The sequence below is a fragment of the Diaphorina citri genome, unplaced genomic scaffold, assembly GCF_000475195.1.
Source record: "Diaphorina citri unplaced genomic scaffold, Diaci psyllid genome assembly version 1.1 scaffold444, whole genome shotgun sequence".
Lineage (NCBI taxonomy): Eukaryota > Metazoa > Arthropoda > Insecta > Hemiptera > Psyllidae > Diaphorina > Diaphorina citri.
This window is the reverse complement of record NW_007377879.1, coordinates 243,113-270,267: the sequence shown is the minus strand read 5'-3', so window position 1 is coordinate 270,267 and position 27,155 is coordinate 243,113. Positions and strand designations below refer to the sequence as shown.

Sequence of the window (27,155 nt, the reverse complement as noted above, 5' to 3'; positions counted from 1 at the left end):
GACAATAGTGTGGATGCTGCTTTAAGTAGTCCTAAGTAACGATTGCAACTACCTAGTAAATAGACTCTCAAGTGAAAGTCCTTCTTTCTCTCGAAAGGGTCTAAACCTCTGAATTCTTCCACAACCTTATCCCTCCACTTTTCCTTTCAATTACCTACATAGTAATGCACTACCCCGCCCTGACGGGATTAGACATTTCTCCTCTTGTCTAGAGAAATTTAGGAGACATGAAATGGATTTTTGCTTCCAAAATCACGAGACGAGAAATGGACGATACGGGACGAATGGTCGTTTCTCCTCATTATGTATTTTATTTTTGAGCGTTTACCTAATTCTTTTTAATGATTTGACCATTTTACCTTGATCTTTATTTTCCTACAGGTGGATCGCAGGTCAAGGGGAGCTCACCTCGACGGGAACAGACGGCCTGGCCTTCTTCAAAACCAAATACAACGGCTACAAACAAGCAGGCCCGGCCGACATCCCGACGGCCAACGACGCCATTTTCTCCGGCAACGACAACCGCATTCGGAAACGGGACTCCAGCAACACTGTAGACTGTATCAACACGTTCAACCATCTGCGCCTGTGCAAGGAGAGCAATGCAACGTTTGGCAACGTGGATGAGAATGGCCGACGGAGACGCGCCCAGACTCCAGCAACACTGTAGACTGCATCAACACGTTCAACCATCTGCGCCTGTGCAAGGAGAGCAATGCAACGTTTGGCAACGTGGATGAGAATGGCCGACGGAGACGCGCCCTGGTGCCTGGTGGTGATAGTGATGGTGCCGATGTGGAGATTATGTTCATACCAGCTTCCTTTGCCACGGAAGGTAAGAACTCACGCTCAGAATCAAGTGTGCCGGGAGGTGCGCGGACGTCAAGAGTTAGAATATACCTTGTTTATCCTTCTCGAATGAGACTAAAAAGTCCCTTTACCCCAGCAGTCTAAACAAGGTCTCAGACTGTCTGATAGACCAGCCACTCACTATCCACTCACCATCAGGTAGACGTTAGAGGTAATAGATCACCCACTCACTATCAGGTAGACCTGAGATGTACAACTGAAAAGGTCCGCGTCTCAGGTCTACCTGATAGCTGATGGGCACACACACACACACACACACACCATCAGATAGACCTGATAGTGAGTGGCTCGCAAAAAGAACCTAACATCCTAGAGTGCCCAACAAACCGATGAAAAGGAGGGGGTGGACTCCCTTTTCCTATACTTAAACTAATACCTGTTTACTTGTGTACACCAAAATCTAATCCCTGAACCGGACTCGGTACGAAGGACATCATTATGTTAAAGCGTACATTATGCATGTTCATAGATTGAGACAATTCTTTTCCATTTTCGCAGGCGAGGCAGAAATCAGTTTCCTCCGAAAGACGATGGGAGTGCCCGACGACATATACAAGGAGGTATACCGTGACGTCATAAATAAGGACTCCTGGTCCGTCTGGATCATCACCATGTATCCCGAAAGTCGCGGCAAAGTCCGACTCGCCTCTAAAAACCCCTGGGCGCCACCCCTGATCGATCCGAACTTTTTCGAAAAGGAAATCGATGTCCTGAGAATCGTCGAAGGTAAGGGAACTTCGCGTCGCGTCGCCACTAGTTTAAGAGGCTTGATAGAGAGAACTGTAAAGGTGTGTCCACATAGCCGACCGGCCATCGATTGATGTCGACTGAACCGTCCACACTGCTTCGACAGCATAGATTCACCTCGTCGATCGATGGCCAGTCGATTATGTTTGGACACATCTTAGTAACGCAAGTCTTTCCCGAAATTAAAGAAGTAGGACAGGATACGAGAAAGCCGAATGTTCCTAGAACAAACTTTATCTGTTTAGACTGCAATAGCACATTAAATGCTACAGTTCACCAACCTCAGTGGTGCAGTGGTTAGCACGGTGGACTTTGAATCTGGAGGTTGGTGGTTCGAGTCCAAGTCATGTCATAAAATTTAGCGTAGTATATTAAGCGGGGAACGACATTTGTGACAAGCATTTATGCTTAACACAATTAAAATTCCTTCCTTCCTCAAATGCTACAGTTCTTGATGGGTCATTGGGTCACACTAAAGCCAGCGACAATAGTACTTTGAATGCACCAGTTCTTGATGGATCACTAAAGTTAGAGCCAGCGCCAATAGTGAGGACATTTTGAATGCACAAGTTCCCAACCAACCAGCGACAGCGGCGATAGCACCAGATCACTAAAGCCAACGTTACGCGTGGTTGGTATGCGAATGGGTGACCATCTGGACAATCGCGTGCTGGCTTTTCCTTGCCCCACTCAAGCTAGGTACCTACGGCCAGCCACTCATTATCAGGTATCAGGTAGACTTGATCAGGTCTACCTGATAGTGAGTGGCTGGCCTAAGGTTAATGGGAGTAGGCGGACGACCTGTTGTAGAATGGAACGTAAAACCCCTGTCCTTAAAATACCTAGCACCCCTAGCGGTTATATAAAATAGAATATAGGTACCTTGTTTATTCTGCTGGGATAGGATTGAAAAGTCCCTTTACCAGTCTAACCATACAGTGACATTAAACCCAGAAAAGGTCAAGCATCACTTAAGGTTAGAGTTGCCTGACACCTCAGTCACTTTGAGTTTTTGTCCATCGAACAAAAGGTCAGGAACAGTTTTATCTACAAGGATAGCATTGCCTTACACCTCAGCCACTTTATTTTTGTCTACTGAAAAAAAAAAAGGTTAGGAACAGTTTTTTTGGTGGTAAAATTCGTGAGTAAACCGGTTCTACGAGTATTTCACCGAATTGACCGGTGTAATAGCGGCGCTTTATCCTCGACACGAGTACTTGCTAGTCCTGGACAGTCTTGTCTTCGGGCGAAATTCGGCTCTACGACATTGAGAATGGTCAGGTTTGGTTCAGCAACATCTCTCTAGTTATCAGGTTTCTTGGATTTGGTTTACTTGGTCATCACTGCAGCACTGCTTACTTAGTAATCACAGCTTGGACTTGGCTTACTTGGTCATTGTCGTCTTCTTGTAAATTTCATGGATGAAGGACACGCAGATGATGTGTGTTTGATAATATTATATTGTCCGCATAAGATTTTTTCTATACGTACCTATAATTTTTTTATGGTGTCACAATCTCTTTGGCACAGGGTCGGTTGATTTCGTCCACGCTTCTAATGGAAGAGTTGTGGATACTACCCGTATCCACAACTCTTCACTTTTTTTTCTTCTTCTTCTTCTTCTTCTTCTTCTTCTTCTTCTTCTTCTTCTTCTTCTTCTTCTTCTTCTTCTTCTTATCAGGTTTTTTGGATTTGGTTTACTTGGTCATCACTGCAGCACTGCTTACTTATTAGTAATCACAGCTTGGACTTGGCTTACTTGGTCATTGTCGTCTTCTTGTATACGTAAATTTCATCGATGAAGGACACGCAGATGATGTGTGTTTGATAATATTATATTGTCCGCATAAGATTTTTTTTATACATACCTATAATTTTTTTATGGTGTCACAATCTCTTTGGTACAGGGTCGGTTGATTTCGCCCACGCTTCTAATGGAAGAGTTGTGGATACTACCCGTATCCACAACTCTTCACTTTTTCTTCTTCTTCTTCTTCTTCTTCTTCTTCTTCTTCTTCTTCTTCTTCTTCTTTAAGAGGTTTCATAAGGGGAGGTCCTATCATCCCGATATCGAAGAGAGAATAAAAAGATTGAACTGAATTGATTCTCGAGATAGAATTGTTCTAAAGAATAAAACAAATAAAATCCTGACCTATCCTATCCTATATGTAGAAGAGCAGGATACGAGAAGACCAGCTGTTCCGAGAACGAACCTTATTTGTTTAGGATAAGCCTTATCAGAAGGCACTAGGCTGACAAAATGAAAATTTGATAGACTACTTTGTTTAGGAAGTGACAAAAATTTACCAATTTTGAGGACTTGCCAATCGCCAACCCGTGCCCTTTATTATACGAGTAGTATTATGGTACTTGGTACAGTGGCCTAAAGACTTGACCTTTCCAATTGGACACGGGGTTTTATAAATCTTTGAAAAAAAAAGGTTTAAAAAAAGCCATTAAGGGAGTTAACAGTAGTTTTTTTCTCGTCAATATCTAACGGTCATTCGGTCATTAGCTATTGATACTCCGTTAGTTTGATGGCCTTTTGTTGTTTGTTTTTTATAGCATCAGTCTGCTTATGACAGACTATTGTAACATGCACTATTGCATAATGGTGGGAATCGGAGTCCAATAAAGTAGAATAGAATAGAATAGAATATACCTTGTTTATCCTGCTCGAATGAGACTAAAAAGTCCCTTTACCCCAGCAGTCTAAACAGCTCAGAAGACACTAGGCTGACAAAATGAAAATTTGATAGACTTTGTTTAGGAAGTGACAAAAATTTACCAATTTTAAGGACTTGCCAATTGCCCACCCGTGCCATTTACTATAGTATTATTGTACTTGGTACAGTGGCCTAAAGACTTGACCTTTCCAATTGGACATGGGGTTTTATAAATCTTTGAAAAAAAAGGTTTAAAAAAGCCATTAAGGGAATTAACAGTAGTTTTTTTTTTTCTCGTCAATATCTTAGGGTCATTAGCTATTGATACTCTGTTAGTTGATGGCCTTTTGTTGTTTGTTTTTTATAGCATCAGTCTGCTTATGACAGACTATTGTAACGTGCACTATTGCATTATGGTGGGAATCGGAGTCCAATAAAGTAGCAGTTTTGTCGCTTCAAAATGTTTCGGCACGGCCATATTCAGACCATAAACCTTTGCCCCTTGGCCTTACAGACAATTAAAACTCTGTAGTCTTATGACGATGACCCAATGAAAGACATCATTATCAAGCTAGGTAATTATTTACCGGTGTGTTAATAAATTCATCATGGCTAGATCCGGTTAGACCATCTAGCATTCTAACAGATTCTAAAGTTGAGTAACTGCAGGATCTAGGAGTAAATCTTGCTAACTATAGGTAGGTACAACAGTGTCCGTGACTTCTTGTTAGATTAATATTATGCCGATGACATCACCGTCAGATTTTGATTCTGGCTAGTCAGATTTTGAAGATTTTGATTCGGTCAAGGTTATAATATTTTAATTGAAGTCGAATCTGTGTTCTGAGGGAGAACAACGGATTGAGGAAAATATTTATTTGACGATGATTGCATTTATTTTATTATTCTGTATTTTATTTTTGAGCGTGTACCTAATTCTATTAAATTTAATGATTTGACCATTTTACCTTGATCTTTATTTTCCTACAGGTGGATCGCAGGTCAAGGGGAGCTCACCTCGACGGGAACAGACGAACTGGGCCCTGAGATGGGGGTATGGGAAAGAAGACCCATAGAAAGGAAGGGAAACGGTGCTTTCCCTAGCTTTCATGGAGAATACTCCACTGAATTTATTAGGTAGCTAGGTATTATCAAGTATTTTATCTTATGTTATTATTTTATGAACAACACCCAGAAGCTAAAATCAACCTACGATGATCTCATGATGATCATTAACCATTAATTTTCACGATCGAACACCCAATCATAAAATCGAAGTCAATATTTAAAATAAACATCCTTTTTTACTTTCCTTATATCCTTTAGTCCTTATTTTCACTTTCCTTATCCTTTTAGTCCTTATTTTCACTTTCCTTATCCTTTAGTCCTTATTATTACTCTCCTCATCCTTTAGTCATTATTTTTACTTTCCTTTTTGTCCTTTATTGACATCGAAGCAATAGCGGTATTTTGACCGCGTTTGGGCAGTTTATGGCTGCTTTCAGCTATACTGACTACCTAGCTAGTACCCATACTTGTGTATGCAAACAGTTAAAGATATTATGGGAGTACCTAGATCCCCCCAAAATCACACCTGAAACCATCCAAAAAATATTATACGTAATACCTATTACATCGGAGTAATTCCCAATAGGCCCCGGAAAGTCGTGTGATGTTCATACCATTTTTTATTATATTATTATTATTATTATTATTATTATTATTATTATTATCAAAATCGTGGAGAGAAGGACAGGCTAAAAGAAAGCCAGTCTTCCCGTAAACAAACCTTAGGATAACGAGCCTATCTATTTAGGATAAACCGATAAGGTTCGTTCCCAGATGGGAATCAACCCGGCACACGCGGGTAAGTCAGGCGCTACTGGTCCAAGCTAGGTTGGCCTATTCCTTGTTTTGACCATGTCATTAAATAGTGCTTCATTTATGATGGATAGTGCTGCACTATCCATCATAACTTTATTTGCGCTGGTTTGTACCGCAAAAATTATCTTTTTGTTCTCTTCCCGTTCCTGAGAGTGTCCTCTATACCGCCAAGCGTTGCACCGACCTTAACCAAAAGTTTCGTGTCGCATCCTTGTCACATTTGACAACTGCATACCAAATTTCAATTCTCTATCTCTTACCGTTCTCGAGATATTTTGTTTACAGACAGACAGACACAGACACACGGACCAATGCCTGAAACTTTGTACCTATTTAGGCTCTAGGGACCTCAAAACGTGTTTTGATACTAAAAACTGACCATCGAAAATTTGACCCGAATACATTTCTTTCCTTCCTATAGGATAAGGAAAGTAATAGAAAGTAAAAATTGATATTTAACCGGTTGAGCGAGCTCACAGTTTGACACTCATTATGTAATTAGAACTGAGAAGACGCTAGATAATAATATTATAGAACTAAATTCTTACCTATGAGTTGATAATGAAAAGGGCTGAGACAGAATCACATTCAGAGAAAGCTTCCAATAATGCACAATCGATCCAAAACAGTGGTGCTGTAATTACTTAAAAAATACACCAAAGACTAAGAAGAGCTGATTCCTTTTAAGTTTTTTATTTATTTTTTTAGAGGAAAAATTCTGAGTTTAGTTGGAAAACAGCCAGTTAAATATTTGACACTGTAGGTGAATTAATTTCAGGTAGAAACCGTATCTACAATTTACCTACGAAAAATACCAATACCTACATAAGCTTCTTCACTGTTCACGAACTTTTTTTTATTTAATTCAAAGTTATCTATCTACTGCTTACACTAAAAAAAAGTAGCCAATCTATTAGATCTAAGTATTAGACAATGTCCTTAGCCTTGTACAAACCAGGTAAATGAACTAATAAACTAAAATTTATGTGAACTAAAATTTAATTAAAAATTTAGCAAATTATGTGAGAAACGAACTAATTTTACTAAACTAATCAACTATCGAATTTTCAATTTAGTCGATTTTTTTCTTCGATTTTTTCGAAAATCACGTCAAATTTCACAAACTCGTCTCTACGATACTCGATTCGATAATATTGAGACCAACGTTGGTTGCGGGTGAAATGCACGCGACTGACTGACCACAGACCAACTGACTAGTGACCAGTTCGGAAACTGACATGAGGAACTGACCAATGGCCACCTGACTGACTGATTCATTGCACCTGAAGTGACCAGGTGTCCGGGTGTCCTCATCTGATGAGTGGCCATCATTTGGGACACATTACATAATTAAAAAGAATAGGTAATTCTTAAAAAAATATTTTTTTTTAAGCAATAGAAATTATTCCTATTGCTTAAAAAGTTTCCACTATTTGGGCCAATTTACAATATTTTACGTAAGTAATTATGTACATCCTTAGAGTGAACTCCAATGGAACGTCAGCTTAACTCCATAATGGCCATACTCAAAAAGCTCAGTCAGAGGTTTAGGTGTAGGGGCAAACAGCCCTAAAGGATGGGTATAAGCTTCTACGAATTCCAATGGAGGTCTTATCGTCCCGTGAAATCGTGGAGAGAAGGACAGGCTAGAAGAAAGCCAGAAAGCTTCCCGTGAACAAACCTTAGGATAACGAGCCTATCTATTTAGGATAAAGAGATAAGGTTCGTTCCCAGATGGGAATCAACCCAGCATTCGCGGGTAAGTCAGGCGCTACTGGTTCAAGCTATTCCTTGTTTTGACCATGTCATTAAATAGTGCTTCATTTATGCTGGATAGTGCTGCACTATCCACCATAACTTTATTTGCGCTGGTTTGTACCGCAAAAATTATCTTTTTTTTCTCTTCCCGTTCCTGAGAGTGTCCTCTATCTATTCTACAAAAATCGATATTTAACCGGTTGAGCGAGCTCACAGTTTGACACTCATTATGTAATTAGAACTGAGAAGACGCTAGATAATAATATTATAGAACTATAGAACATTAGGTATAACAGTTGGAAAGTATTACAGGGCACACAACTTCAAAGAACGGTCATTTGGTACCAATAAAAGAGTAAAACAAAAACAAACTGGACACTAGATTACAGGGTGCCTCAAGATATTTATTCCGAACCCGCGACCTAGCGCTTACAAGGCGTGATACCTTCTAAGCTGTCATATATTATGGTTATAAATATGTACGTATTAGGTACGCCTACGTCATAGGTTTGAATAGTTGGAATTTGACTTCAGAAACCGTACTCTCCTTATCCTTTAGTCATTATTACTCTCCTTATCCTTTAGTCATTATTTTCACTTCCCTTAATCCTTTTCCTTTAGTCTTAATTATTTAAGTGTTTTAATGTCTTTTAAATGTTCCTCAAATAAAGTGCTTCTGTTTTATGTTAAACTAAAATACAGTGTCTGTCTCACTCATTTGCTAGGAACATAACATGGTGTCAGGTGTCAGTCGAATTCGAATCCCAATCCTCGTGTCGCGTGCCATAATATCGTCGTTTCCGTGTCGTGTTCGTGTCGTCATTTTCTAGTCAAATTATTATCAATGTCAAGCCTCAAGCCCACTATCGTCGAATCGTCGTTTTTTTAGTCAAACTTTCAATGTCAAGCCCAGTATCGTCGTTTTTTAGTCAAACTTTCAATGTCAAGCCCAGTCATTCTGAAACGTGGTAGTCATTATTAATCTCCTTATCCTTTAGTCATTATTTTCACTTCCCTTAATCCTTTAGTCATTATTAATCTCCTTATCCTTTAGTCATTATTTTCACTTTCCTTAATCCTTATCCTTTAGTCCTTATTATTACTCTCCTTATCCTTTAGTCAATATTTTTACTTTCCTTTTTGTCCTTTATTGACATCGAAGCAAATGCGGTATTGACCGCGTTTGGGCAGTTTATGGCTGCTTTCAGCTATACTGACTACCTAGATAGTATCCATTCTTGTGTATGCAAACGGTTAAAGATATTATGGGAGTACCTAAATCCCCCAAAATCACATCTGAAACCCTCCAAAATAACCTCCAGGTAGAATGGAACTCATGGGTATTGCAGTACAAAATTTTCCTGAGAGCCACAAATCTCGAGTCTGAAGATGACAAAAGGAAAGTTTCCTTGTTGTTACATCACATGGGTGGTGAGGTATTAGATATTTTCAAATCTTTCAATCTTGACCTAGACCAAGTCACCCATGAGGCTCTCTTGAAGAAGTTCAGTGACTATTTCAGTCCGAAAAAGAATATCACAATGGAAACAAAAAAAATTAAATAGGAAGGGAAGCGGTGCTTCCCCATCTTCCATGAGAGGACACACCACTGCTTTAATAAAGTTACGTTTTGTATGCAAAAGGGAGTAGACAAGCTTAAATTTCCATTGCTGGTGAATCAGCAAAGGTTGAGTGCGAAGGGCATCCACTCATAAAATTTGTAGCCAAAACCAAATGTCAGTCTAAAAGCGATACCCTAGGGCTGGTTGAGGCCTGACAAAAAAACGACCCCGTCTGTAGACGAGAAAAGGAAAAAAAAATTAAATAGGAAGGGAAGCGGTGCTTCCCCATCTTCCATGAGAGGACACACCACTGCTTTAATAAAGTTACGTTTTGTATGGAACAACATGATTATTGGAATATTTTGTGTTTTAGTCAAAGTTTAACTTTCTTGTTTATACAATGGGAATAATTTATAATGTTCGTAGTAGTAGGTGAATGTAATTATCGTTGGACATCAAAATATTTCACTCACAAGGCATTGGAAATGAAGCTTGAAAAGTGGAGGAAGGTATAAACCGTTGGCTACTTGAATCACTTGCTTCTATTTCGGAACAAGAAGTGTCTAACCATTCAGTCTATCTGAGCGCACGGCAGTACGCCAGGCCAAGTTCCAGGAAGCACGCCTGTGTACTTATCTTTATTTCAAAATTCCAATCCGTTTGAAAGGAAGTTTTGTTTGAGCATAATATCTTTAAAAAAACCTTGAAAATCAAAACCTAAACTAAAGTTAAAAAAAAGTTGATAGAGAGAAATCTGGTTTCAAATCACTGGAGACTCCAAATTTAATATTGGTGACGTCCAGAAATATGGTTTCAAATCACTGGAGACTCCAAATTTAATATTGGTGACATTTGCGGACACGGAATGTAAGTCCATAAAGAAGGAGAACAATGTCTGGATAAATCGATTTTCCCTCTGGACCCTCTAGGAAAAAGCCGGGATGACTTCCATTCGGTTTCATTGTGAAATTTTAGAAAAATTGGGATTATCTAACTTCAGCGGATCCAGCGATAAATTCCAGTATGTCTACATGACGATTCAATATACAATCATATGCACCTTTCTGATCTGTCATGCCTGGAGTACATGCACCAGAGCGACACGCTATCTGCCGGAGTTTTACCAGACATTTTTAGAAGATATAGCAGTCGATCTGATGGTCGTTCAACTCCTTTGTTTCAATCTGCAATATGAGAAAATAACCGAACTGACAAACCTCATGGAAAACTCATGTACTGTCAACAGCGAAGTTCGAAAAGGTCGCGCCAAAACCAAGAAGGTAATGGTTTTGTTCTTCCTCTTTGTATCGCTGTCGATGTCAGGGCTTGTGGTACAAACATTGGCCCCTCTGAATTCAGAAGAGCTTGAAATTCAAGCCCATGTCTATCGGACGAAGCACCCGGAGAGGATTTTAATGTCAAATTTGAATGTGCCTTTCATAGACGAGACGGAATCTTATTATTATGAGGCTATCACGGTGTATGAGCTTTATCTTGCGTTTCTATTCATCATTGGATTCACAGTTGTAGCAACGATGATCCCCACCATCATATTCTTCATGGAAGGACAATATACCATTCTCTGCAAGCATGTGGAAAACCTCGGCACCAAACTAAGAGATTCTCATGGACACAGGTTTTTCTACACAAACCTGGAGAAGAATAGGATTGAGTACTTTTCTTCTATACGGAACAAGAGATTTTTTAGATTGAACACAAGAAAAAGAAGTCTAAAACATAGACTAATGATTGAGAAGATGATTGAACAAAAGTATGAGAAACTTTATCTGAGACAGATCATTTATTTCCATCAAAAGATGATGCAACTTCAGCAAAAAGTAAGTGGGAACATTGTTGACAAAAGACAAAAGTGAATCCGAAGTTTTTTTGTAGGCACTGGCTTCGTATAAATTTAACCCAACCCTAGGGACAGTTGCCCCTACAGCTAAATCTCAGAGTGGGCTTTTTCTGTACCTATGTATTATTTTGAAGGCACTAAAATGCACTGTATCGTTAGAGACCATGTTTTCATGTTGTGCAATGATAGAAAGGCAGTTTATTTTCTTTTGGGAATTCGGAAATGATTTCTTTTTGGGAAACTGAACTCTTGATATTCGATGGTGGGGAATGCGCCATCTTGGATTTCCAATGGTTTAGTACAGGCGCTGACACGCCACCTAGTGGTTGAACTAATTACCTTATTTTCCCAAGCGGGGAAATGAGCTTCAGAAGAGGGGAAATCATCTCAATTCCCAAAAGGAAAATACGATTATCCTTATTTTTCCAGTCTAGCTAGCTTGGTTGGCAGCATGTCTGCCTTGTAAGCGCTAAGCCGCGGGATCGATTCCCGCCCGGGGTGGACTTAATCCTGAACGGAGAATATTCGTTCTCGGAACGGCTGGCTTTTTCTATCCTGTCCTCTCCTTCTCTCTTCGATTTCGGGACGATAAGACCTTAGCAGTTACAGTTTTCTCTTCAAAAAATTATGTTTCCACGTGCTACAGAGAATGATGTTAAAATTACAGGGTTATGATTTAAATGTTATTCATGTGCCAGGCAAACACATGTACATAGCAGATACTCTTAGTCGAGCAAATATTAAAAATAATAATGAGTCTGAAGAAATTGATGAAGTTTTTAAAAAAATAGATAAAAATCTTAGAATTCATGGCAATTCTCTAATTCATTCGATTAATGTTTCAGACAACAAACTTGAACAAATCAAAGTGAAGACTGTATTATTTTGAAGGCACTAAAATGCACTGTATCGTTAGAGACCATGTTTTCATGTTGTGCAATGATAGAAAGGCAGTTTATTTTCTTTTGGGAATTCGGAAATGATTTCTTTTTGGGAAACTGAACTCTTGATATTCGATGGTGGGGAATGCGCCATCTTGGATTTCCAATGGTTTAGTACAGGCGCTGACACGCCACCTAGTGGTTGAACTAATTACCTTATTTTCCCAAGCGGGGAAATGAGCTTCAGAAGAGGGGAAATCATCTCAATTCCCAAAAGGAAAATACGATTATCCTTATTTTTCCAGTCTAGCTAGCTTGGTTGGCAGCATGTCTGCCTTGTAAGCGCTAAGCCGCGGGATCGATTCCCGCCCGGGGTGGACTTAATCCTGAACGGAGAATATTCGTTCTCGGAACGGCTGGCTTTTTCTATCCTGTCCTCTCCTTCTCTCTTCGATTTCGGGACGATAAGACCTTAGCAGTTACAGTTTTCTCTTCAAAAAATTATGTTTCCACGTTTCCAGGTACAGACTTTGTTCGCCCCTATCATCCTACCAGTCATTATCTGCAATTGTATCGCGTTCAGTATCTGCCTCTATCAACTGACAGATAGGATATCCATTTTGTCCAAAGCCAGAATGTTCAAGTTTCTGATCCAGTTCATTACGGTGGGTCTCCAGTATTTCTTTCTCAACAACTGCTCAGAGGTGAGTATCTACCTACAGTCTACACGTTGTATGTTAATATTTGCTCCAAATCAGTGGTTGGGTGGAAGAGCTCAATCTTGAGAATCCTGCCACTTTAAAAAAAGAAAGAAAGAGAGAGAGAGAGAGAGAGAGAGAGAGAGAGAGAGAGAGAGAGAGAGAGAGAGTTTGCAAACAAATCACGAAAACTCGATATAGGTCATGGGCAGAAACTAAAAAAAGGGCAATCAAACAACAGGGTAAGTTTTTTTTTTTTTTTTTTGGGAACGGCTGGCTTTCTCCTTTCCATAGTTACAGTTCTCTCTCAACTTGCTTAACTCTACAAATTGCCCACTCCGAGGCTTACGTGTAGAGGCAAACAGCCCTAAAGGATGGGTTAAGCTTCTACGAATCTCTCTAAACTTCAAAAACTTGATGTTTGGCCCCTTTGTCCTGTGTCAACAGACGATGGACGACTGCAACGCTATGGTGTGCCGCTCCATAAATTCTAGTCACTGGCAACACTGTACGAGCGATACAAAGCGCGGTCTAATGTCGCTACTCAGGGTAGTTCAGCGACCCAACCATCTCAAGTTCTACGGAGGCGCCATCATTCTGAGTCGGGTGTTCTTCTTGCAAGTCGTCAAAATGGCGTACAGTTTCGTCAATTTTATGAGAATGAAGAGTCGACAGACTGGACAGCCAGCCTAGTTAGAGTAGTTGCCAGCCAGCCTAGTTAGAGTAGTTGCCAGCCAGCCTAGTTATGCTGGGGTTTACCAACTCGGGATTGAGATGGAACGAGGATTTCCCTATGCTTAATACCCAGGTCAACCTCGGATTGAACTCAATCCTGAGACAATCCACGGTGGTAAAACTCGAAACTCGACTTTCCCTCCTAAGGCGAACTATATTGTAAACAGACAAGGTTCGAACGTCACAGTTTCTCTAGTTTTTTTTCCTTGTTCACCCGTGAATTTTCCCCGTAGGTCCAAACCACTCTCATGAATCGGTCACGGTCATCTTGAGACACTGGGATTGACCGTCCATCGTCATTGGAATTTTATGGATAGAGGCTTTTAAAATTTACAATTTTATTTTATTTAGGTACCTACAATTTTACGATGTTTACCTACAAGTTTATTGTATTTATGTAGGTACCACCTAGCTAGAATTTTGCTATGTTCACCTACAGTGTTATTGCATTTATCTATAGACTTGTAGACTTATACCTTATACCTACACTTTTACTGTGTTATAAATCGAGACTTAATTAGGGAACTCATGTTTGGTTTAAGATGTTTAATGGTTAATTACCTTTTGGACTTGGATGAGTAATTAATTTTCTTTGAACCAGTGTCGTATAGTGATATTTTCAAAAAGGGGAAGCTACATAGAAACACCCTACTATCACGTCACGTGAGCTCACGTTACGTGATAGTGTGTTTCTACCCTAAGGTGCATTTGCCTGACGATTCCGATGGCGCACCATCTTGGGTTTCCTATGGTTTAGTACAGGCGCTACCACGCCAAAAGGTTGGAAACGAGCTTCAGAAGAGGGGAAATTTCGAAAGGATCTGCTGGTGGATTTAGAATCCAGGTTGTTATTTTCGGGTTGTTCTTGTTATACCTTCCCATATTACCTGCTAATGTGATATCCAGGTTGTTATACCTTCCCATGCCTTTTTACATTTTACATCAGTGCTTGCTACATGCCAAGTCCAATTTAGCTAACTATATGAAACATAGTGACATCTGACATAGGTACATTCTCATGACACCAGATGGAAAATGGAAAAATGAATTTAGATCTCAATGTTTACGTCTTACCAAAAATCAAAATGGACCAAATTTTCTGATGTCACAAATTTATAAATAAATTACCTGCTAATGCGATAGACTTACCTTACCTGAGATTCAAAGCTGAGGTAAAACAAATGTTGATAGAAAAAGCATACTTTTCCATAACGGAATTTCTCAATGATTAATAATTACCTACTTTATGTTTCTTCACATTGTTTTTATATCCTAATGACATACCAAATTAACTAAGTATTAAATGTGTAACTTTTGTAGGTGGTTAGGTAGAATGAGTATAGAATATTATATTTTATTCGATTATACCTAGTTGTAATTTAAAGTTTAATTTAGAATTAAGTTGAATTGACTTTGTAAGATACCTTTTGGTTTTATTTACAATAAAAACTATTCTATTCGGTAAGTGTAAGTAGTGTCATTAAGGATACGTCACTGGTAAATAGTACCTACGTGATATTAATTAGCTAAAAAAAATACCAAAAAGTAAGTAAAGTAAGCACTAAAACAAACACCAAGTAAGTAATTTTAGGTAGGTACCTTCCTACGAATAGTATCTATGTACATTGTACCTACATAGGTAGGTATTTGTTCAATGAAAAACTTTGATGAAAATCAACAAAGTGCAGTGCAAGGTTGTTTGAATAATAAATTAGCTAATAATTAAAGGTAAATATTGAAGCGAAGTTCTGATGTCCGGGTTCCCAGCTATAAGGTAAAGTCAGACAAAGTGAATTTTAGAGTTCGTTTTTTTTTATATATATAAGGTAAAATAATTGCAATATTTCAAATTTGAATAGGTACATACATACTAGGGTTGCCAACTTTTTTTCGGCATATACGGTACAAACTAGCAAAATGGTGAAAAAATACGGATTTCCCGATTTTTACCCGGAACAAGGCAAGCCCCCCCCCCCCTCCTCAAACAAAAAAACTATTTTTCATCAAATAAATAAAAAAAAAACACCAATGAAGCAATTCGAAATAAAAACAACCTTGGTAATAAATAAATTAATGAAAAACAATAAAACATTCTCTTAGATAAGTAAAAAAACAAAACATTCTTAGATTAGTTACATAAGCTCAATGTATGTAATATTATGATCATGAATTCTGATATGAACAGATTTAAGCTAATTTTCTGTGACTTTGAATTTGAAGGAATATTTTGAAGTCAACTCAACTTCACAAAGAATTTCTTTCTTATTTTGGTAGGTACCTAGATAAAAATCCTTACAGGTAAAAACACAAGCACTCAATTTGTATGAATGCCGTGTAAATATTTTGATTATGCAATGTGCTTAACATTTTATATATTTTTCCTCCCTTTCTAGTTCTTAGCTTAGCTCTTGGGAATACCTTCCAGTTAGTAGGTTAGTACAGTCCTACAGGTGCTTTACATAGTTCAGTGATCTTTAGAACTCTCTTGAGAAAAAAGGGTCCCCCGGGGCCCCCGAAGGTCCAATCGGAAACTTTGGAGTTTCCGATTTGAATATCATATTGAAACTTTGGAGCTCAGTTTGTTCTTTAAAAAGGTACCTACTAGAAAATGAGAAATAGGTACCTGTTTCTCTTCTATATGTATAGAGGTACTATCTCTCTCTCTCTCTCTCTATGGGAGTTACACTGCTGCCTGGAAAACAAATTGACTTCGAAAGTAACAGTGGAAAAATGAGCTATAATTCACATAGGTACCTATAAAAATCCTTACAGGTAAAAACACAAGCACTCAATTTGTATGAATGCCGTGTAAATATTTTGATTATGCAATGTGCTTAACATTTTATATATTTTTCCTCCCTTTCTAGTTCTTAGCTTAGGTCTTGGGAATACCTTCCAGTTAGTAGGTTAGTACAGTCCTACAAGGTGCTTTACATAGTTCAGTGATCTTTAGAACTCTCTTGAGAAAAAAGGGTCCCCCGGGGCCCCCGTCCAATCCGGTCCAAGGTCTAACGAGAAATTTCCTATCGAACCTTTCCTTTTAAATATCATATTGAAACTTTGGAGCTCTTTTTGTTCTTTCAAAAGGTACTAGAAAATGAGAAATAGGTACCTGTTTCTCTTCTATATGATGTATAGATAGAGGTACTCTCTCTCTCTCTCTCTCTCTCTCTCTCTCTCTCTATGGGAGTTACACTGCTGCCTGGAAAACAAATTGACTTCGAAAGTAACAGTGGAAAAATGAGCTATAATTTATTATTTTTTGTAATATGTATAAATGGGTGATGAATTTTATTGAAAAATAAAGGAGTACAAGTTTTATGACTTTGAACAATAATTTTGTAAATTAAAAAAATAACTAGAGTAAAAACAATCACAGTCTAAAAAAAGTCATAGATATAGCATGGGTAAAGAAGAATAATATATGGCAGTCTAAATGACAAAATAAAAAAGGCAGATCAAATTAAGAGGAGTATAGAAAAGGAAAGTACAAAATAGGTACCTAGAGTAAAAAAGAAAAAAAAAAAGAAAAAAGAAAAAAGAAAAACAAAGATCAAAAGTTACAGAAAATTTAAAAGATAAATAATTATTTACTACAGCCAGAACTTTAAGAGGAAAGAAAGAGGAAACCTACGACTTTCTTCTATACAATCTATATACTAAAGAGATTACCAACCCACCTACAAATTTCATCCTTTAAATCTTTCAAATATCTTACATGCTATTAACAATGGCCTTAAAAAATTTGCCTACCTATCGGTAACTATAAAAATATCATTAATATTAATAATAAAATAAACGTAAGTAAATGGTAACATGAAAATTAATGGGTGAAAATGAAAATGGGTACCTAAATGAAAATTAAATGAAAAAATAATGCAGCATCAAAATAATTCCTTCAAAATAATACACCTACTTATAAACAGGATTTTAGAAATATTAGAACTTTAAGAGAAAACCTACGACTTTCTTCTATGCTAAAGAGATTACCTACATACCTACCAATTTCATCCTTTAAATCTTTCAAATATCTTACATGCTATTTACAATTGCCTTAAAAAATTTGCCTGCCTATCGGTATTCGGTAACTATAAAAATATCATTAATATTAATAATAAAATAAACGTAAGTAAATGGTAGCATGAAAATTAATGGGTAAAAATGAAAATGGGTAGATGAAAATTAAATGAAAAAATAATGCAGCATCAAAATAATTCCTTCAAAATAATACACCTACTTATAAACAGGATTTTAGAAATATTATTCCGTTCTAATTGTTCCCTAGAATCCCAAGGGAAAGGCCTAAATCAGAATCCTTTTTCACCTCCGGAAGTGACTAGGGAGTTAATATCTAACTCACTGACTGAGTAGTTCACTTTTCAGTGAACTACTCACTCACTTTTCACGCATCTCCTTGGAAAAAGTTTTCAGCCTTGTCGGATTGATCTACGATTGCCTTAGAACTTGGAACCTCTTCTTTTTACTTCCTTTCTATATATTAGGTGTTTAACGTAACCATATAACTGATGCTAAGGTCTTTACTCTGTGGCGCTCACAACAACACTCAACACTAAAATAAAATCTTTTATAGAAACGCAGGTTCTCGTTTCTCCACAATTTCCATCTCTGAAGTATAAATAACACTTCCAAATTCTTGGCCAGGACCTGAGAGCTGATGAGTTCCAATAAGAACGAAACGCGTCTTAGGCTGCTCTCAGGTGTTGGCTAAAACTCTTTACTGACGGCGATTTAACCTCTATTCTACGACAAGGTTCACACCTCCTCACCCATCCTGAGAGGGGCCGGAGAAAGCCGGCAGCACACGATTATCCGGATTCTCATCCATCCGGATACTGACCACGCGCAACGACGCCGCTATTACACTGGTCAATTCGGTGAAATACTCGTAGAACCGGTTTGCTCACGAATTTTACGACCAAAAAAACTGTTCCTGACCTTTTTTTTTCAGTAGACAAAAATAAAGTGGCTGAGGTGTCAGGCAATTCTAACCTTGATTGATGCTTGACCTTTTTTAGGTTTAATGTCACTGTATGGTTAGACTGCTGGGGTAAAGGGACTTTCCAGTCCTATCCCAGCAGAATAAACAAGGTATATTCTATTCTGTATAACCGCTGGGGTGCTAGGGATTTTAAGGACAGGGGTTTTACTTCCATTCTACAACAGGTCGTCCGCCTACTCATATCAACCTCAGCCTGAGTAAGGTCGGGAAAAGCCAGCACGCGATTGTCCTGATGGTCACTTATTCGCATACCAACCACGCGTAACGTTGGCTTTAGTGATCTGGTGCTATCGCCGCTGTCGCTGGTTGGTTGGAAACTGGTGCATTCAAAATGCCCTCACTGTTGGCGCTGGCTCTAACTTTAGTGATCCATCAAGAACTGGTGCATTCAAAGTACTATTGCCGCTGACTTTAGTGTGACCCATCAAGAACTGTAGCATTTAATGTGCTATTGCAGCGCCGTTGGCTTCAGTGATACATTAAGAACTGGTGCATTCGACATGCTATCGTCGCTGGCTTTAGTGATCCACCAAGAAATGTGCTATCGCTGGCTCTAACTTCAGTGATCCATCAAGAACTGGTGCATTCAAAGTGCTGCATCGCCGCTGGCTTATTATTATTACTATTAGCTACTGAGACTTAATGGCATCCTAATTTGTTTGTTTGTTCATCACTTTACAGTAGCTATTAGCGTTTAGTTATAATACAGCCACTAGCCACGAGTCTCTAAAGTTTCTGAGGTCTTAGCGATAATGCCAAGGATGATTCATAAAGCTTAATGGCTCTTCTAGATTATTTTCTGTTAGAACTAGAATATTCCATCAATTTAATTGAAATATCAACGGGTGGAATTTAAACCCCGAAATTACCACGAGTATGTGGTATGAACCATGTGGTGTCCTAGAGATGTTAATAAAACTGCTAGTAGTTCAGTTTCAGTAGCCAGCGGCAAGAGCACTTTGGGTGTATGAATTCATCATGGATCACGAAAGGGAATTGCCAGCTTAGCTAGCTTGGTTGGCAGCGCGTCTGCCTTGGAAGCGCTGGGCCGCAGGTTCGGTTCCCGCCCGGGGTGGATTTTATCCTGAACGGATAATGTTCGTTCTCGGAACGGCTGGCTTTCTACTATCCTGTTTTCCTACTCTCTTTGATTTCGGGACGATAAGACTTTAGCAGTTACAGTTCACTCTATCAATCCTCATAAAAAAAAAACCTAAAATTGCCGAAATTCCCACTAAGTAGGTAGTCGTCTTCCAAGGTGAAGGTCGCCTCAGTTTTCTTGTCGTGACCTTTCAATTACGTAATATCTAGCGGCTATCTGGTGAAGATTGTAAACAAAATGATTACTCCGCCAATAATTATTGAGAAAAGGTGAATATTAAGATAATCAAGTTTCAAGTTTCCAAAGTGAAAGGAAAAGTACAGGTACAGGTGTTAGGCTGTATGCCTACGGGTTGCCTACTGGTTCCAAGTTTCCAAAGTGATAATCGAGTTTCCAAAGTGATAACCAAGTTTCCAAAGTGAAAGGAAAAGTACAGGTGTTAGGCTGTATGCCTACGGGTGGTAATAAAGCGTGTCGGTCGAACGTCATGAGTTCTAAGCTGTACGCCTACGAGTTGTAATTAATCAGGAGGCGGGAGGAGAAACGACCATTCGTCCCGTATCGTCCATTTCTCGTCTCGTGATTTTGGAAGCAAAAATCCATTTCATGTCTCCTAAATTTCTCTAGACAAGACCGACCGGCCATCGATTGATGTCGACTGAACCGTCCACACTGCTTCGACAGCATAGATTCACCTCGTCGATCGATGGCCAGTCGATTATGTTTGGACACATCTTAGTAACGCAAGTCTTTCCCGAAATTAAAGAAGTAGGACAGGATACGAGAAAGCCGAATGTTCCTAGAACAAACTTTATCTGTTTAGGAAAAAGATAGCTTCGGAGAGTCCAAGCAGTGATATGTACAAATTTTCAGAGACTGGCCTACAGTGGAGAAGAAAAATAAGCTTGAAGCTGGAGGGAACGGCCCCTGGGCGACCTCTAAGTACGGCCCTGACTAGAGGCATTCTTAGATTTCTGGACCGATCGGGAACTGTAGGAGCACCATAGGGGATGTTCCCTGAGTCCTACAACTCACTAAACCTCTTTATTTTCTGCTGTCAGGAATCAAATTCGCCATCCGAATGAGCGAGACCGAGCCGTTCCAAAGCATTGGCTCCAAGCTGGTGGACCGTCCCATTCCGGGATGTAAGCACTTACCCTTCGGGTCTGACGAGTATTGGGTGTGTTGCGTGAAGCATCTAACCATGCAGACACATCACCAGTGCGGGACGTGCAAGATGGGACCGGCAACTGACCGCACCGCCGTGGTCGATCCGAGACTGAGGGTGAGTGACTGATCTTATTAGTCCAAGTCCAATTCCCACGATAGTGGAAATCAGACACTGAAGTCAAATACAGTCAAAATATTCTTCCTTGAGCACTGGGGTCCGATTTGGCTCTGCGCTTGGAATATGGGGTCCACTCAGCCGCTCAGCCTTCTTTCTGTACCTTCTTTCATCGAATAGCGATCAGTGACGGTATAATCAGAGGGAAATAAAAAAATATACCTACACTTACACAGTTGACTAAGAGCCTGTAAAGGAGGCGCTTATCTAGTTGTTAGTAGTTAGGTATCTGATGTCCACAAATATTGTGAAGAGGCTCTTCTCCACAATCTAGAGAATTCATGATAATTATTTATTGATTTACACTCTTTATTGGTTATAATTCAATGCACACGAATACAAGAAATTACAAACAAAACGAGAAATTATTACCCAGGGCAATATCTACCATTCAACTCTGTAAACGTAAAACTATCCAATTTTCTTCTCTTCCACAGGTCTACGGCATCCAAGGCCTACGTGTTATAGACGCCTCTATAATGCCCGTTCTACCGGGAGGGCATACCGTAGCACCCACCTACATGATTGGAGAGAAGGGAGCAGACATGATCAAGGAAGACTGGCTACCAGGCTATACACCTACGTTCGACTTTTGAAGAGGGATCCCATCGAAAGTTGATCCAAAAAGGCTGAAAAACTGAAAAATTTCGCCAGTCTAGTTAGATTGGTTGGTAGACGCTCTTGGAGAGAAGGGAGTAGACATGATCAAAGAGGACTGGCTACCAGGCTACACACCTACGTTCGACTCTTGAAGACGGTCCCAAACCGATCGAAAGTTGACCCAAAAAGGCTGAAAAAGTGAACGATTTCGTGCTGAGATGTTTAGCCAGCAGCGGCGATAGAATCCGAAACTTCGGGTTGATCCGAAAAGGCTGAAAAAGTGAACAATTTCGTGCTGAGATGTTTAGCCACTAGCCAGGGGCGATAGAATCCGAAAAGGCTGAAAAAGTGAAAAGTTTCCGTGCCAACAAGATGTTTAGCCAGCGGCGCACAGCGATAGCACGTTGAATGCTCCAGTTGCCCATGGATCACTGAAGGCAACGTTGCGCGTGGTCAGTATCCGGATGGATGAGAATCCGGATAATCGTGTGCTGCCGGCTTTCTCCGGCCTTCAGGTTGATCCGAAAAGGCTGAAAAAGTGAACGATTTCGTGCTGAGATGTTTAGCCAGCAGCGGCGATAGAATCTGAAACTTCGGGTTGATCCGAGAAGGCTGAAAAAGTGAACAATTTCGTGCTGAGATGTTTAGCCACTAGCCAGGGGCGATAGAATCCGAAAAGGCTGAAAGATCCGAAAACTAGCCAGGGGCGATAGAATCCGAAACTTCGGGTTGATCCGAAAAGGCTGAAAAAGTGAAAAGTTTTCCGTGCCAACAAGATGTTTAGCCAGCGGCGCACAGCGATAGCACGTTGAATGCATGGATCACTGAAGGCAACGTTGCGCGTGGTCAGTATCCGGATGGATGAGAATCCGGATAATCGTGTGCTGCCGGCTTTCTCCGGCCGCATTAGCAGGTAATTTATTTATAAATTTGTGACATCAGAAAATTTGGTCCATTTTGATTTTTGGTAAGACGTAAACATTGAGATCTAAATTCATTTTTCCATTTTCCATCTGGTGTCATGAGAATGTACCTATGTCAGATGTCACTATGTTTCATATAGTTAGCTAAATTGGACTTGGCATGTAGCAAGCACTGATGTAAAATGTAAAAAGGCATGGGAAGGTATAACAACCTGGATATCACATTAGCAGGTAATATGGGAAGGTATAACAAGAACAACCCGAAAATAACAACCTGGATTCTAAATCCACCAGCAGATCCTTTCGAAATTTCCCCTCTTCTGAAGCTCGTTTCCAACCTTTTGGCGTGGTAGCGCCTGTACTAAACCATAGGAAACCCAAGATGGTGCGCCATCGGAATCGTCAGGCAAATGCACCTTAGGGTAGAAACACACTATCACGTAACGTGAGCTCACGTGACGTGATAGTAGGGTGTTTCTATGTAGCTTCCCCTTTTTGAAAATATCACTATACGACACTGGTTCAAAGAAAATTAATTACTCATCCAAGTCCAAAAGGTAATTAACCATTAAACATCTTAAACCAAACATGAGTTCCCTAATTAAGTCTCGATTTATAACACAGTAAAAGTGTAGGTATAAGGTATAAGTCTACAAGTCTATAGATAAATGCAATAACACTGTAGGTGAACATAGCAAAATTCTAGCTAGGTGGTACCTACATAAATACAATAAACTTGTAGGTAAACATCGTAAAATTGTAGGTACCTAAATAAAATAAAATTGTAAATTTTAAAAGCCTCTATCCATAAACGAAATACCTACAACTGAGGTTTCCCCATTTGAAAATCTCTTGACCCGACACTGATTCAAAGAAAATTAATTACTCATCCAAGTCCAATGGGTAATTAAACATTAAACATCTTAAACCAAACATTAGTTCCCTAATTAAGTCTCGATTTTCAACACAATAAAAGTGTAGGTATAAGGTATAAGTCTACAAGTCTATAGATAAATGCAATAACACTGTAGGTGAACACAGCAAAGTTCTAGCTAGGTGGTACCTACATGAATACAATAAACTTGTAGGTAAACATCGTAAAATTGTAGGTACCTAAATAAAATAAAATTGTAAATTTTAAAAGCCTCTATCCATAAAATCGCCGCTGGCTTATTACTATTAGCTACTGAGACTTAATGGCATCCTAATTTGTTTGTTTGTTCATCACTTTACAGTAGCGATTAGCGATTAGTTGTAATACAGCCACTAGCCACGAGTCTCTAAAGTTTCTGAGGTCTTAGCGATAATGCCAAGGATAATTCATAAAGCTTAATGGCTCTTCTAGATTATTTTCTGTTAGAATTAGAATATTCCATCAATTTAATTGAAATATCAACGGGTGGAATTTAAACCCCGAAATTACCACGAGTATGTGGTATGGACCATGTGGTGTCCTAGAGATGTTAATAAAACTGCTAGTAGTTCAGTTTCAGTAGCCAGCGGCAAGAGCACTTTGGGTGTATGAATTCACCATGGATCACGAAAGGGAATTGCCAGCTTAGCTAGCTTGGTTGGTAGCGCGTCTGCCTTGGAAGCGCTGGGCCGCAGGTTCGGTTCCCGCCCGGGGTGGATTTTACCCTGAACGGATAATGTTCGTTCTCGGAACGGCTGGCTTTCTCCTATCCTGTTTTCCTACTCTCTTTGATTCCGGGACGATAAGACTTTAGCAGTTACAGTTCACTCTATCAATCCTCATAAAAAAACCTAAAATTAGCGATATTCCCACTAAGTAGGTAGTCGTCTTCCAAGGTGAAGGTCGCCTCAGTTTTCTTGTCGTGACCTTTCAATTACGTAATATCTAGCGGCTATCTGGTGAAGATTGTAAACAAAATGATTACCTATTCCGCCAATAATTATTGAGAAAAGGTGAATATTAAGATAATCAAGTTTCCAAAGTGAAAGGAAAAGTACAGGTACAGGTGTTAGGCTGTATGCTTACGGGTTGCCTACGGGTTCCAAGTTTCCAAAGTGATAATCGAGTTTCCAAAGTGATAACCAAGTTTCCAAAGTGAAAGGAAAAGTACAGGTGTTAGGCTGTATGCCTACGGGTGGTAATAAAGCGTGTCGGGCGAACGTCATGAGTTCTAAACTGTATGCCTACGAGTTGTAATCAATCAGGAGGCGGGAGGAAAAATGACCATTCGTCCCGTATCGTCCATTTCTCGTCTCGTGATTTTGGAAGCAAAAATCCATTTCATGTCTCCTAAATTTCTCGAGACAAGAGGAGAAATGTCTAATCCCGTCAGGGCGGGGTAGTGTATTACTATGCAATTGAAAGGAAAAGTGGAGGGATAAGGTTGTGGAAGACTTCAGAAGTTTTAGACCTTTTCGAGAGAAAGAAGGACTTTCACTTGGGAGTCTATTTACTGGGCAGTTGCAATCGTTACTTCGGGCTACTTAAAGCAGCATCCACACTACTGTCGATCGACATTGCCTACGTCCACACTAACTTTCTTTTCCTTCCACGAAATCCCTTTGATCTTACCTACTTTTACTTTGTTTAAGGCGGGATTGAGCAATTCCACGCTACCTAAAGGCGCGACTACCCTTCCAATGTGCGGCAGGCCTAACAAGAGCCAAGACTGCCCAGTCTTGGCTCGGAACAGCGTGTTTCCCAGCATTATGCTCAAGCACATACATTAAATTAATACCTACCTACATAAGTGTATACTTAAATATATGACATTAACATTACATTACCTACCTACCTAGTAAACCAGTAATATTATTAATTTGTTAACCTCTCTACCAGGAAATCGAGGAAGTGTAAAATCGATTTGCATTAGGATACTCGTTTGATTGCATCAAGATATAAAAATACTTACACCACCTTACGTAGAACTAATCGCCTATGCAATTATGCAAGAAGCTTTTGCAATTGAACCCTTTTATATAAAAAGAACCTAGCCCTGCTGAGGCCCTTTTTGAAGTAAAACAGCTCATCTAATGCGGAGTATCGCTAAGAATCAGTTGTAAAAAGAATCCTGTAGATATCTCCATTTTTCATCAAGATACAAGATTTTTATAAAATCTTGCCAATAATGTTTTCAATGGAAATCACACATTTTGGTGTCCTACTCAAAAATTTATGGTCATCTTTGAGTCCTTCATGAATAGAACACTACATCACCCTACAAATACGAGTACCTATATGTAGGGAGGTAGAAATAGAAACTATAAATACCCTCTAAAGTTCTCATAGGTTTATAGGTACTGTGAAACAAGTATGTACCCATTGTATCTATTGTAAATAGGTACATAAAAGATTACAAAAGGCACTTTTCCATAATAACATTAAATACAGCCAAGCTTATTCTGATAATAACCTTATCAATTCTCACCACGTATAATTATGTACATAACGAATAAATGAACAATATAATAGCCTAATGAAAATTAATAACAGATAACAGATGTAGTGTTAGGTGTTATAGGTATCTACGTAAAGCCCGGCACACACGCAATGGTCTGCAGACATATCTTCCAACGTCTCACCACCGTGTCTTTCGAAAGATCGTACAGCGAATTCCGAAAGGATAAGTAGGTAGGCGTCCACAACGGAGAACCCATCATCGACCCTAGCCTAGTACCCGACCCAAGAGAAAATAAACAAACCATGCTAATGAATAGAAGTGTCCCCAACCAGAGTACCGACCCTCACAGGAAAATCAAGCCATTGAGCTGAGTATTTTTTCCTGCGGTGGCCGCGCACTAAAACACACCTCAAGTTGGAAACCAAGTCCGAAGGAAAATCGTAACGCATACACCGGACTCTATATCCAAGATAATCATAAAGAATACCATCACCTGCTATCATAAGATAAAATAAGATTCATAAGAACATCGTGGGTATTCACAATTGGACATTCGAGGTCGCATGAGAGAGTAATGATTTTTTCGTTTATAACCTGGCATAATCCTAATCATCTGACACTTAATCAAATTATCATGATCATCTCATGTCTCATACTCTGTTTCATGATCATCATCACAAGACCAAAGTTCTGGTCCAACACTAAAAGTGTGTGACGGTGAAGAAATACGTATCAATAGGTTACTTACATTGATAGAAATGTATTAGAAGGCTAAAACCAACACCGCACTAACACCATACAATAAAATTATTTTTATGTTTCACAAAAATGTTCGGGTAATATCGATTAGAATTTGGAAAGCATTTTTTTTTTTTTTTTTTAGAGGGAACTATAACAACCGAACCCTCATCGGCCCTACATCGAAGAGAGAAGGAAGACAGGATAGGATAAAACCAGCCGTTCCGAGAACGAACATTATCCGTTCAGGAAAAAATCCATCCCGGGCGAGAATAGAACCCGCAACCTAGTGCTTTCCAGGCAAACGCGCTACCAACCAAGCTAACTAGGCCGACAGGAAGCATTTTTTAAGTACATAATCATCTCCTAGTATGCAGTAAACTGGAGATCTTAT

General features: G+C 39.3%; 1 protein-coding gene across 1 annotated transcript; it reads left to right on the top strand.

The window, feature by feature from the left end:
• Positions 1-384: 384 nt before the first annotated feature.
• Positions 385-22,230, top strand: LOC103508891 (glucose dehydrogenase [FAD, quinone]-like). Its single transcript, XM_026823372.1, has 5 exons — positions 385-577; positions 691-835; positions 1,369-1,596; positions 20,843-21,066; positions 21,564-22,230. The coding sequence occupies exons 2-5, from the start codon at positions 805-807 to the stop codon at positions 21,720-21,722; spliced, it is 642 nt and encodes a 213-aa protein (XP_026679173.1). The 5' UTR covers positions 385-577; positions 691-804; the 3' UTR covers positions 21,723-22,230.
• Positions 22,231-27,155: the final 4,925 nt, after the last annotated feature.

Excerpts from the sequence above, each read along its gene's own strand:
- LOC103508891 (XM_026823372.1), top strand. The coding sequence starts at position 805 with ATGTTCATACCAGCTTCCTTTGCCACGGAAG. Across the intron at positions 1,597-20,842 it reads TGTCCTGAGAATCGTCGAAG|GAATCAAATTCGCCATCCGA; the intron begins GTAAGGGAACTT and ends TTCTGCTGTCAG. Across the intron at positions 21,067-21,563 it reads TGGTCGATCCGAGACTGAGG|GTCTACGGCATCCAAGGCCT; the intron begins GTGAGTGACTGA and ends TCTCTTCCACAG.